Here is an 11,547-nt window from a genome sequence, read left to right on the forward strand (position 1 = left end):
CATTTCCACAACGAGGTCAAATCTCAGCATTTTCCAGAGGGACAGGACTCCAGAAAAACAGCTTACACACCCAAAGAATTCTGAGAATTTACTAACACATATTTTTAAGCAGATTCATTGAGATATTGTTCACGTGTCATACAACTCACCCACTTAAAGTATATAATTCAATGTTTTTTTAGTATATTCACAGATATATGCAACCATCAGAACACTCAGCATGGAACCAAGATTTTCTCTATTCACCCTGTTCCAGTGGACCTTGGACATGGATCTGACTCGTGGCCTCCAGAAGCTATTCATTGAGAAATGTTCTCCAGTCTGGGCTCACAAAAGAAGAAGACCGAGGGCTACACCATGGGAACTCCTCCCCTGAAAGGCCTCTCCATCGGCTGAGGCTTTGGGAAGCAGCCATGGAAGAGCACAGCTTCCCACTGGCCCCCACGAAGCTTGGGCTGCACAGGGTGCCCTACCCACCACCCAAGAGTTATCAGCCAGACTCCTCAAGTGAAGCATCTTTTACAAGTGGCGGAGCATCCAGCAACAAATGTTTCAGCAAGTCAACAATGACTCGAGTGGTCTGGTGATCTCCCTTTTCAATCTTGCCCCTTCTGGCCTACACTCAAATTATCAAACTTTAGTTGAATTATTATTATTTGGAAATTCAGATTCCTAGATCCCACCCTCAGAGACTGGTATTCAACAGGTCTCAGTCACGGCCTAGGAATCTGCATGTTTTCCCAGCACCCCATGATTCCTAGGAGAAGCACTGCTTTAGGCCTTAGCAGACCTTGGAAACATTTACTGACATTCCTCTTCATGGAGCAACATTCTATAAAGCCCAGAAGTGTGTTAAATTCTCCCATGTCTTCATACATGCTACACGCAAGAAGTCAGACACAAAAAGTAAATCTTGTAGGATTCCATTTATACAAAGTTCTAGAACAGGCAAAATTAATCTACAGTGATAGAATCAGTGGCTTCCTGGGAACAGGCAAAGAGGTATCTTTCTGGAGAGAGGGAAATGTTCTATGACTTAATTTGGTGTTGGTTACTCAGTGTATGAATTTGTCAAGTGACTGATCTGCACACTTAAAATGTGTGAATTTTATTGTATGTAAATTATACCTCAGTGAAGTCATTTTGGAAAGCTATCACGTGTTGTCTCATAAAAATGCTATTTCAGATATTTAAACACATTGTGAATTTACATGGCATCACGTATGATTCCATCTGTGAGAGCACGTGTATGACTCACTGCTTCCTTCATGCATTAGGCACCAGTGTACCAGCAACAAGTCAATATCCTATCTGCATATTACACAGGCTCCTGCTTTATGTAGTAAGACCAGGCTCAGGCCCTTGTGCAAGAGTTCTGGGAAGAGAACTGCAGGGAACAGCCCCACCTTCAGGAAACTGTTTTTAGGAAATTCCTGCATTCTTTCTTCCGCTAGCCCACACTAGACTCCTCTGCACGGAGGGACACACACACACGCGTGCGCGCACACACACACACACGCACACACACACATGCACACGCACCCACGCACACATACACGCATGCACACGTGCTTCCTCCTCATTGGAAAGGAAATGCTCTGTGAACTAAAGACATGCCCCACATGTTCTGTGACCCCGAGACCCCTCAGAAGTCACCAGGGGGCCAGTGGGTCACACCTCAAGGAGCTGACCCTCACACTTGTCAACAGCACCACTGCCTCCCTAGAGTCCCCAGAGGTCAAGAGGAAACACCACAGGGACCAAAATCATGGCTTTGACCTCAGAAATCAGAAGAGCTCTGACTGCGTGTGATCTGAGGACAAAGGGGTCTGTGCATCCCGAAAGGCCTCCAACAGAAAACCCTCTGGACTGGCACGTCCGGGGTTCTAGCCCCTGCTCTGCCAACTGACTCACGGGGTCACCTTGGGCAACCATGTCCCCTCTCAGGGCCTCAGTTTACCCGTCTGTAAAATGTTGGTTGGAAGGGTCGAGCAACAACCCATTATTATTTGGCTTAGGATCCCATTCGTCAAATGAAATCCCTTTTAGAAAACAGAGGGTATCGATGATTGAAAGGGGGTTCAGGGGCCCATGCCTGAGGACCTCCAAGGCTCTTGAGAACTGTTTGAAAACTGTTAGGCCGGCTGAGTTCCCAACCCATGTAGCTGAACTGACTTCATGGAAACTCTCCACGACTCCAATGACCCAACTCCAGCCATGACCCCAGAGTGACTACATCTACCTGTGACCTCACATAACTCAGGGAACCCCATATTCCAGATGACCCAAGTTCAGCCACTGTGACCTCAGAATGCCTTCAAGGACCTGTGACCACACGTTATCAGACTCAGGGAACTCCAACGTGAGGCAATGCTAATTACACTGTGATTCTTCTGTTATTCGGACTGTGCCTCCCCTGGCTGTTTAAGGAAGTTTTTAGCTCTCCTCCCACCCCCCAATCTGCTCTCTCTGTGAATTCAGAAACACCTGTAGCTTAACTCCAAATTTAAACGGCACATCGAGGGTAGTAAAGTCCACATCTAGCCTGAGATAATCACAGCTCCTCCTCCTCTAAGGCCCAGACACACAGGAAATATTGTCGTCACTCCAGAGCCTTATTAAGACCATGTGCCAGGGCCCATGCTGTGCACTTTACACAGATCACGTCTGACCCTCATCACCCTGTGAGGTGGGCACTGTTACCCCATTACACAGCTGAGCAAAACCGAGGCTCTGTCACCCAGAGGCGGCACCAGGGCTCTGATGGGCTGTGGACGCTAAGACAGTTTGTCTGTGCCCATTTCCTTGTCTGTTAAACAGGATGATGAGAATACCCTCATAGGTTGCTGGGGGCATTGAGAGTCCAAGGAAAGGTCCTCTGTGGAGCACTGAGTGACAGTGGTAACAATAAACGTCAGCTCCAAATACTTGTTACAGACACTGCTTCCTAAAGCACGGACCCCAGTCTTTCATAGAAAACAGGATTTATTTTCACATTTAAGGTGAACACAAAGAAATGTTCCAGAAGTATATTGTGTATATAATCAGTAGATATAATGTATAAGACACACAGAAGAAATCAAAGCCCACCAGGGAATACACACTGACTTCCTTCCAGAGCACATGGCACTTACAGGTCATTTCTGTTTTCAACTTGGGAATTCACATTGACTAGGCACAGCTCGCAGTGCGTCTGTCCCCAGGTTCAGCTGATTCTACCGCCACGGGCTCTCCCCAAACACAAGACCAGCAAACCAATGGGATTCACAGTGACTGGGATAAAAGGCCTCAGCCGTGGGACCTTCACAAACGCCCAGATTGTGCTCCAAAGGCCAAGCTCGTGGCCTGTGCCACCAATTTCAGGTCACACCACAGCCTGGAGTAGTTAGTGCCACAGCTTCAGCTCCAGGGAGTCTTGTTAAATTATTCCGATTAGGAAGACGACATTAAACAGCTATTACAGCCCTTTACAGCAACCGGCTTTTCCCCTTGGTCAAAGAAAAGGCAGAAACTGCCTTCAAAGCTAACCCATCACCACCCTCGACGTCCAAGGCACAGGTGAACTTGAGCCGGGCGATCACAGGAGATGCCAGACGAGGAGCAGTGACACAGTGTCCATGACGGGTGTCCAGAAACAGGGCGCTGGGGAAGATCAGGCACTGGGGAAGCAGCCTGGTGGGTCCTGTGAGGTCTGACATGCCTGAGAGGCCTTCCTGAAGCACAGAGAAGGTGCAGCGAGCACAGGCAACTCCAAGGGGCCCCTGCGTTGGGAGCCTGAGGCGGCCGCCTGGGTGAGTCAACTCACTGTTGCCAGCAGCTGCCACTGGCCTAGCACCCTGGCCATGGCGGGTTAGCTCACCTGGCCACAGTCCGTGATGACAATCTTCTTGGATGTCTTCCCACTCTTGGAGCCAAGAGATTCTATTTTCTTCACGACATCCATGCCCTCTTTGACGTGGCCAAACACAACATGTTTGCCATCCAGCCTGTGAGGAGAGGTGAGCCAGGTAAGCAGAAACGAGGGTGGTGCAGTGTCGCCCAGGGTCACAGCCCCTCGGTCGTGGGACTATTTACCAAAAAACAGCAGTTCTGAAAGGAACCCACACCGAAAAGCTGGCCCCACCTCTCACAGCTCCGGTATCGAGCCTTGCTGAGCCCCCCAGAACACATCAGATGACGGCTCCCTCCCAGGCTATGTTCTGCCTCACCTGCTGTGTGACCTCACCCCAGGCCACTTAACCTGAATCCTGGGAACCTCACCTACAAAAAGTGAATTATTCTCGTTCTGCACAGGGAGATAAAGGGATATTGAACTACTCTGAAGAAATAAGAGGTCTGTGTAAATGGAACTATCTTAACAGTCATAAATTCTGAGGTGAGAGCCAAGATAATACGTGTGGTGAACCTATGCGAGTCCCAAGCAGCTCTCAATCTGAGACAGTCCCAAGAATCTAAAAGGCAGCTTAGTTCGGGGCCAGCAAGGCCAAAACTGGTTATACCTCAGGATCCACCAGGGGTTCCCCGGAAGGAGGGCAGGCAGAGCCAGCAACAACCTGCCCACCCTGACATCCATGTCCCTCTGGCTCGGAGGGTAGAGACCACTAGTATGCCCCACTACCCAGGTCTCCCTAAAGTCCTTGGAAATGCGCTTTATTTAGTCTTGGCTCCAGGCCAGCTGCTGTCCCCTCACCTCCCTGAGATGCCTCAGGGCTAGGACACAGGGGACATTGGGCAGAGAAACTTACTAGGTAGTGTAAAATTTACCTGGGAAACATCCTTAAAATACAAGGGCATTGGGAAAGAGGGCTCTAAGGGGCTGGTAGCTATTCGCAGGCCCATGCTAATGCCTGATGAGAAATCCGGTGTGATATCCAAACGACTCCTGCAGCATTTTCCAAGGTGCATTCCAAGGTCAAGTAAGCCAGGGAAATAGCGGGTTAAACCAAGCAAACAGGTTTCTGCCACAGGCCATCTTGAGACCTAATATGTTCCACAGCATTTCACAAATATATTTGGTAAAAGAATCCTTTCCTCTGTGTGTGTGTGTGTGTGTGTGTGTGTGTGTGTGTGTGTGTGCGCGCGCGCACACATGTGCACAAAACACACTGAGAAAACTCCAGCTGACAGCAACAATGGGAAGCTTAATAAAGACAGTTACAAGAATAACCCAAATTCTCCCTCAATCCTTTCACAAACTTTCTCCTTCTCTCATACAGACACACAGCCTGGGTGAGGGCTACTGTCCCAGAGCAGAGTCCAGCCTCAAACTAGCTTCCCCCTCCAGCTGCAAGGCCACCCCATCTTCCCAGAGGGCCTGGAGCCAGAAGCGAGCAACTCACCAGTCTGTCTTTATGGTGCAAATGAAGAACTGGGAGCCGTTGGTGTTGGGGCCTGCATTTGCCATGGACAGAACACCTGCAAACACAAGCAGGATGACCAGGCTGCCCCAGGAGGCATCTCACACGGGAGTCACTCAGATGAGCAGATGGGGCAAACCACATCAAGGATGCTTGAGCTTGAAGATCCTGGGGCTCAGAAGAGGGAACCAGGGCCCAGAGGACGCAGCTCCCCAGGGCCTGTCCGCCTCTGCCGCCACAGGAGAAAAGGGCCTCGTGGAAGCTCTCAGTGGTAGAGCCGGAGCGGGACCCCCAGCCCTGAACTCTAGACTTTGCCACATCGCGCCTTGGGTCTGACACAACGTTGGGGTTTTGCTTAAAGGCTCTCTCCCCCACGTTCTCAAAGGAAGGTTTGGTTTTGAAACTGAGAGCTCAGAATGAAAAAGCTCTAGGAAAACCCAACAAGCCCACCCAGAGCATTGAAGGAAGGAAGTAACAACATCAGATATGGAGCAATCATATGGAGCAATCAGGTTGCAGCCTCCAGCCTGCTGGGATGGCAGAGGCAGGGTCATAGCTCGGGGCAGATGGCCCGGGGACTGGCGACCTGTACTCACCTGGCCCCTTGTGCTTCAGTTTGAAGTTCTCGTCAGGAAAGCGGCTCCCGTAGATGGACCTCCCGCCGGTGCCATTGTGGTTGGTGAAGTCGCCGGCCTGCGGGCACAGAGCATCGGCTGAGACGTCGCCACCAGAGCTGGCAGAGGGGTGCTACTCCAGCGCTAGGATGCAGCCCCCAGCCCACCCAGGGGCCACGCAGCCGGAAGCCCTCAGGCAAAGAGGTCAAAAAACATCCAATGGTAGAAGGACGCATACAATACTAAGGAAGATAAGCAACAATAAGATAAAGCTTAAATATTTTCTGCCACCATAACTACCCTGGTTTCCGAATGATTCATTTTTGTCCGAGCGAGTTTTTAAATGATCCTTAAAAATATCTCGGCCATTCCAAGATGCTTCTTAGTGACCTAGAATTTTCTACCCACAACTCTTGGAGGGTAAATAGGGAGAAGACCAGGAACCCCCATTCCCAAGTGGGGTCTGTTGGGGGGCGGCAGCAGCCAGCACAGAGCCAGTTCCCTACACTGAGTCCCCCTCCCTGTCCCAGCATCTCCCCTTCACCAGGCCCGGGACAGAGCCCACCCAGGGCTGGCGTCATTCCTCACAGCTCACCTGAGGCTTCCACGGGAGCCACGGCCAGAAGAGCCCAGGGGCTGCCAGCTGCCGCAGAGCCCCAGCCCCTGGCCATGGTCATCCTGCTGTTTTCCTGAGATGCGATCCTCAGGCGACAGGGGTGACCTGACCGGCCCGGCTGAAGCATCCCCAGATGCCAATATGTGTCCCCAGAGAGGGATGATTCAAAACCCTGGCCTGGGCATCCCAGCGCTACCATCCCATGCCTCCGAGAGCCCTCCAGCTTTGCAGTCTCTGCCCTTGCCTGCTGTGGTTCCGAGGAAGACCCTAGCCCGGCTGGGACATCCACTTCAGCTCCTGCTTCATCCACAGCCTCGGGTAGAGCCGGGAGCCGTCGCAGCTGAGAGCCACGGGACGGGGCCAGGCCTGTCTCACAGCCACAGCCCTCACCCCTCCCTGAATTTGTCACATTCAACCCACTGCCACTCACCACGATGTGATGACAGCCACCAGATCAGGGTGGAGGGAACGGGGGAGGAGAATTCCAGGCTGAAAGGACTTCAAAGAGGTCATGACATTCATGCCCCTGCCTCTAGGTCTGCTGGCCCCAGACACTAGCCCCTGTCTTAGCAGGGTCTGACCTCACACAGGACAACCCCCAGCATAGCTCAGGTTCCGGCCCCGGGGGAAGTTCTTGCTTTCAACACCTACCTGCAAAACATCTGACACAGCAAAACTAATGCTTTTGAAAAGAGGCAGAACACATGACTAAAGAACAGACTCATTTAACCGAGAAAGATGCCCTTCTCTGGAAAGAAGCTCCAAGTCCAGACCTGTGTGTTCTTGTGTGTGCCCGGTCTCCTCCCTCCTCCTCCTCCTCCTCTCTATCCTTATCTCCCATGCCAAGTGCTCAGTGGGACACACTGTGGGGCATGGGCAGAGACTGTCTGAATATGCTGGTCCTCCAAAGCCTTCAGATCTAACCCTGAGCACATCCACACTCCAATGCCCGTTCTCCCTCCACTGCTTCACTCTCCCGACCCCGCCAGGCAGGGCCGACCTGCCGCTTGCCTTGTTGCTTAACTCCTGGGGCGGGGAAGGCCCTGTGGCAGCCAGGAAAAGCTCCGGCCTCTCGGAGTAAGAGGACAGGCCGAGCGGCTTCCCTGGTGGCGCAGTGGTTGAGAATCTGCCTGCCAATGCAGGGGACATGGGTTCGAGCCCTGGTCTGGGAAGATCCCACATGCCGCGGAGCAACTAGGCCCGTGAGCCACAGTTACTGAGCCTGCGCGTCTGGAGCCTGTGCTCCGCAACAAGAGAGGCCGCGATAGTGAGAGGCCCGCGCACTGCGATGAAGAGTGGCCCCCACTTGCCACAACTAGAGAAAGCCCTCGCACAGAAACGAAGACCCAACACAGCCATAAATAAATAAATAAATAAATAAAATAAACCCCCCAAAAAAGTTAAAAAAAAAGCTTTAAAAAAAAAAAAAAAAAAAGGACAGGCCGAGCGAGTGACCGCAGTCGCCCTCCATTCAGTACTTTCCAGGCACATGCACGCTGGTTAATCCCCATGAGGATCCTTCGAGGCATCCAAGTCACTATCCCCACTTAGAGAAGAGGAACCCAAGGCAGGGAGAGGCCCCCGCTACCTGGCACATGAAGGACGGAATCACTCTGTGAAAGGTGGAGCCTTTGTAGCCGAAGCCCTTCTCCCCGGTGCACAGGGCTCTGAAGTTCTCTGAGGGTTGAAGGAAGAGGCAGGTCAGCAGGGCCAGGCCTCAACCCAGGGGCCACAACTTGTTCCAGCCAGCGCCTTCTCTACCTGCCCCCCGCTGAGACATGGAAAGACCCCCCCCCGCCCCTGGGTCTGCACTGGCTGTGTGACCTGGGACAAGTCATCTGGCGCCCTGACTTCAGTGTCCGAGCACTGTGGCAAGAGCACACGCTCCTGGCTATTCCAGCACCGGGTCAGCAGGGCAGAGAGTCCAAGCAAGGGCTGCGAACCCACCAGCCTGCCCCATCGGGCACCAGGAGGGAGGAAGTTGTCCCAGAGGAAATGTATGTGTATCTTCTGATTCTGAGGCTGCTACTGGATAGGTGGGCGGGGCCAGCCCTAAGGCTCAGGGAGGACCAGCGGCTGCCCCAGGGTACTCAGCAGCTGAGCCACACGTGGAACTCCCATCTGGTCACGGTTCTCATGCCCCGACTCCTCTCACCACCCCACCCACCTTGCCTTGCCCCTCTCTCTTCCATCCAGACTGGACTCAGAAGGCCCTGGGCCCTGTCTTACCTGCTGTCTTTGGGACGACATCTGCCTTCAGCTGTGGGGAGAGAAGAGGGACAAGACGGTCAGTCCAGAGGCAGGTGAAAGAGAGACCCAACCCGCACGGTGGCCCAGGAGATAGGGAAAGCACATTCCTGTCACTCCCAGCCCTCCGTGGGAGGCCACCTAAGCAGCTATCATTTCTGCCAGCTGCTTCCTGAACTCCAGGCTGGGAGGAGGCAGCCTCGATTTCCTAATTTGTCAGAAGAGATGACAACACCATCCTGGCCTACTTCTAGGGGCAGAACTGGCAGAGCCACTTCAGCTAGGCCCAAAGCATCAGAGACTCAAGGCCTGGAGAGAGGGCCCTGGGGAGGAGCCAGTCCAAGCTCCTCAGTGGGCAGATGGGAAACCGAGGCTCAGAGAGAGGCAGGAGGGGTGGAGGAAAGGGGAGGCTGAAGTCCCATCTAAGCCTGCCTCTTGCCTCGCAGCTGCAAGAGCCACACTGGCACCGAACCTTTAAAATAAATGGGCGCTCTCCATTTTCCAGAAGAGTGAACCGAGGCTTAACTGAGGCCCCTTCGTTCAAAATGGGCTTGAAGGCTACACCCAAGCTTCTCCTCTGTTACCTTCCGGGCTACTAGGTGTGTTTCTTGCTTTGTTTTTCAAAAAGGCCCAAAGAGCCAGGGCAGACGCTGAGTGTCACCCCGGAAGGGTGGCTGGGGATGGAGTTGCGGCGATGAGCTCCGAGCACACTACCCCGACTCCAGGAGCTCTATGCCCGGTCTGGTGGCTGGAGCCCAAGGCCGGGCCAGCCGCCCTGCTGGGAGAGGAGGCGGCCCGAAACCACCTTTGCTCCGCCGAGAGCCCGATGGCGAGGGTGGGGCGGGGCCCGCTCCGCCTTCTGCAAGGGCCACAGTGTGAGCGCCCAGCCGGGCCCGCCGCCCGGACCCCGGAGGCCCCCGAAACCCACCTCGAAGCTCCGGGCTTAGGATCCCGACCCGTGAAGTCTCGGAGCCCCTCCCCGACCCCGGCCAGCGGGGCGGGCCCTCCTAGCCTATGATCTGACCTTGAGCTTTCTCCTCCACAGGGGCCTCCCTCCCGCCTCCACTAGTCCAGAGTTCTGAGGGGAGGCCTGGAGACAGCAATCTGATGCCCCTCCTTAGAGATGGGGAAACTGAGGCCCAGAGCCCAGGAGCAGGAAGCTAGGTCACTCAGCGAGCCAGGCACAGCGCCGGCCCGGGGTCCAGAGCTCTTCCGGGACCGTCCCCCACGCCCAGTCCAGCACGGTCCTGTCCGGTGGTCTCACCTCTAGCACCACGCGGCCGAGCGGCTGCCCGTCTGCGCCCACGTCCAGGTATACGAGTGGGTTCCGGGAGGAAGAGGACGGGTCTCGGGAGCCGCTGCTGCAAGCGCGGGCCGCGGGTAGGAGCAGGTGCGCGGAGCGCGGGCCGGAGAGCTGGCCGAGCAGACGGGGGCCGCAGCGCAGCGCCTGCATCGTGGATGCAGGTCCGGGCGGGAGAGCGACGGGCCAACAGGGACTCCAGAAGCGAAGGTCACGGGCGCCCAAAGGGCCGAGTTAGCCGCGGCGGCGTGCCGCCGTCTTTATTGGCCCAGCCGGCCTCGTGGCCCCGCCTCCATCCCGCCCCCTCCGGCCTGACCGCGGGCTCCCCCTGCTGGCCCCAGCGGGCAGCGCAGCCCTGCCGGTGGGGCGGTGGGGGCATGAAGTCTTTTGAACACACCCCAACCAGGGCCAGAGACCTGAGGGGCAGACAAGACTTCGCAAAAGGAGACCGGTTCGATTTTGCGAGAGTCCCAATTGATGAAAAAAGGGGAAAATGCTAAAACGTGGTTAACTCCAAACTACGAGCATCCATATGTTTTCATTGAATATAACAAAAGTCTACATTTGAGACTTTTGCACGGCCGCCCCTCGCCCCATAGGCCCTGTAGACAGACAGGAGGACCAGGAGAAACCGTGGCACTGAGAGTCAGTCAAAGAAAGGTGGAGATGATAAGCGGGATTAGAGCGAGAGGTGGCAGGCAGACACCTCCCATGGTGACCACAGGCCTCCTTGTCCTTTCCTGGACTTGTCTCCAGATGCTTCTAGAAACCAGTCCCTCTTCCAGACTCAGCCTGGGCCTGTCGTGCTCTTACCAGGCCCCCAGTCCTCCACCAGGACTGGGCCTGGCTCTTACTCCCCGACCCCATAGACTGACAGCCCTGATCCCCAGCAACGAGGACAGACGGCTGCTAGCTCCCCTCCCACCCCCACTCACCCCAAAACTGCACCTGCAGATAACATAGCACAGGGACCAGTCCAAGGAAAAGCAAGAAGGCAAGACAGGAAGAGAAGGGGAACTGAGCGGGAGAAACCACAGTGAGGGGGATTTACCCCACATGCTGAGGTGGGCTTCACAGAAGCCTGGGGGCATGGGAGGCCCACAGGAAATGAATGACAGGCAGGGGACTTGAGAGAGCATCGGAGCCAACACCTGCACTCTCCATATGTGCAAATGAGGCCCAGAGAGAGGAAGGCACTGCCTAGAGGTAGGGGAACCCTGGAGTCTCCGCAGCCAGCCTCTGCCAGTCCTCCCAGACCTTCTGGGCCTCAGTTTCCCCTCTGCAGAATAGGGGATGATGCTAATCCCTACCTTGCTTGTTTTCCAGGTCTGTTCCAAGGATAAAATGAACAAGAGAGAGAGGACTTTGTCAACTGTTAAGTACTGTGCCATGAGCATCAGTGATGGACAGAGT

General features: G+C 54.5%; 1 protein-coding gene across 1 annotated transcript; it reads right to left on the bottom strand.

Annotated features, from left to right (window-relative positions):
* Nucleotides 1–3,765: 3,765 nt before the first annotated feature.
* On the bottom strand, nt 3,766–10,398 carry PPIF (peptidylprolyl isomerase F). Its single transcript, XM_059899818.1, has 6 exons — nt 10,099–10,398; nt 8,817–8,847; nt 8,176–8,264; nt 5,954–6,050; nt 5,340–5,415; nt 3,766–3,986 (listed from the first exon to the last, which is right to left on the bottom strand). The coding sequence occupies exons 1-6, from the start codon at nt 10,285–10,287 to the stop codon at nt 3,851–3,853; spliced, it is 618 nt and encodes a 205-aa protein (XP_059755801.1). The 5' UTR covers nt 10,288–10,398; the 3' UTR covers nt 3,766–3,850.
* Between the last annotated feature and the right edge of the window lie 1,149 nt (nt 10,399–11,547).

Source organism: Balaenoptera ricei, chromosome 16 (genome assembly GCF_028023285.1).
Source record: "Balaenoptera ricei isolate mBalRic1 chromosome 16, mBalRic1.hap2, whole genome shotgun sequence".
In the NCBI taxonomy this organism is placed as follows: Eukaryota; Metazoa; Chordata; class Mammalia; order Artiodactyla; family Balaenopteridae; genus Balaenoptera; species Balaenoptera ricei.

What these genes read in the sequence shown, in the direction of transcription:
- PPIF (XM_059899818.1), bottom strand. Translation starts at nt 10,287, where the DNA reads ATGCAGGCGCTGCGCTGCGGCCCCCGTCTGCTCGGCCAGCTCTCCGGC. An exon ending in TGTCGTCCCAAAGACAGCAG is followed by an intron (nt 8,265 to 8,816) that starts GTAAGACAGGGC and finishes TTCAACCCTCAG; the next exon opens with AGAACTTCAGAGCCCTGTGC. An exon ending in TTCCGTCCTTCATGTGCCAG is followed by an intron (nt 6,051 to 8,175) that starts GTAGCGGGGGCC and finishes CTGTGCCCGCAG; the next exon opens with GCCGGCGACTTCACCAACCA.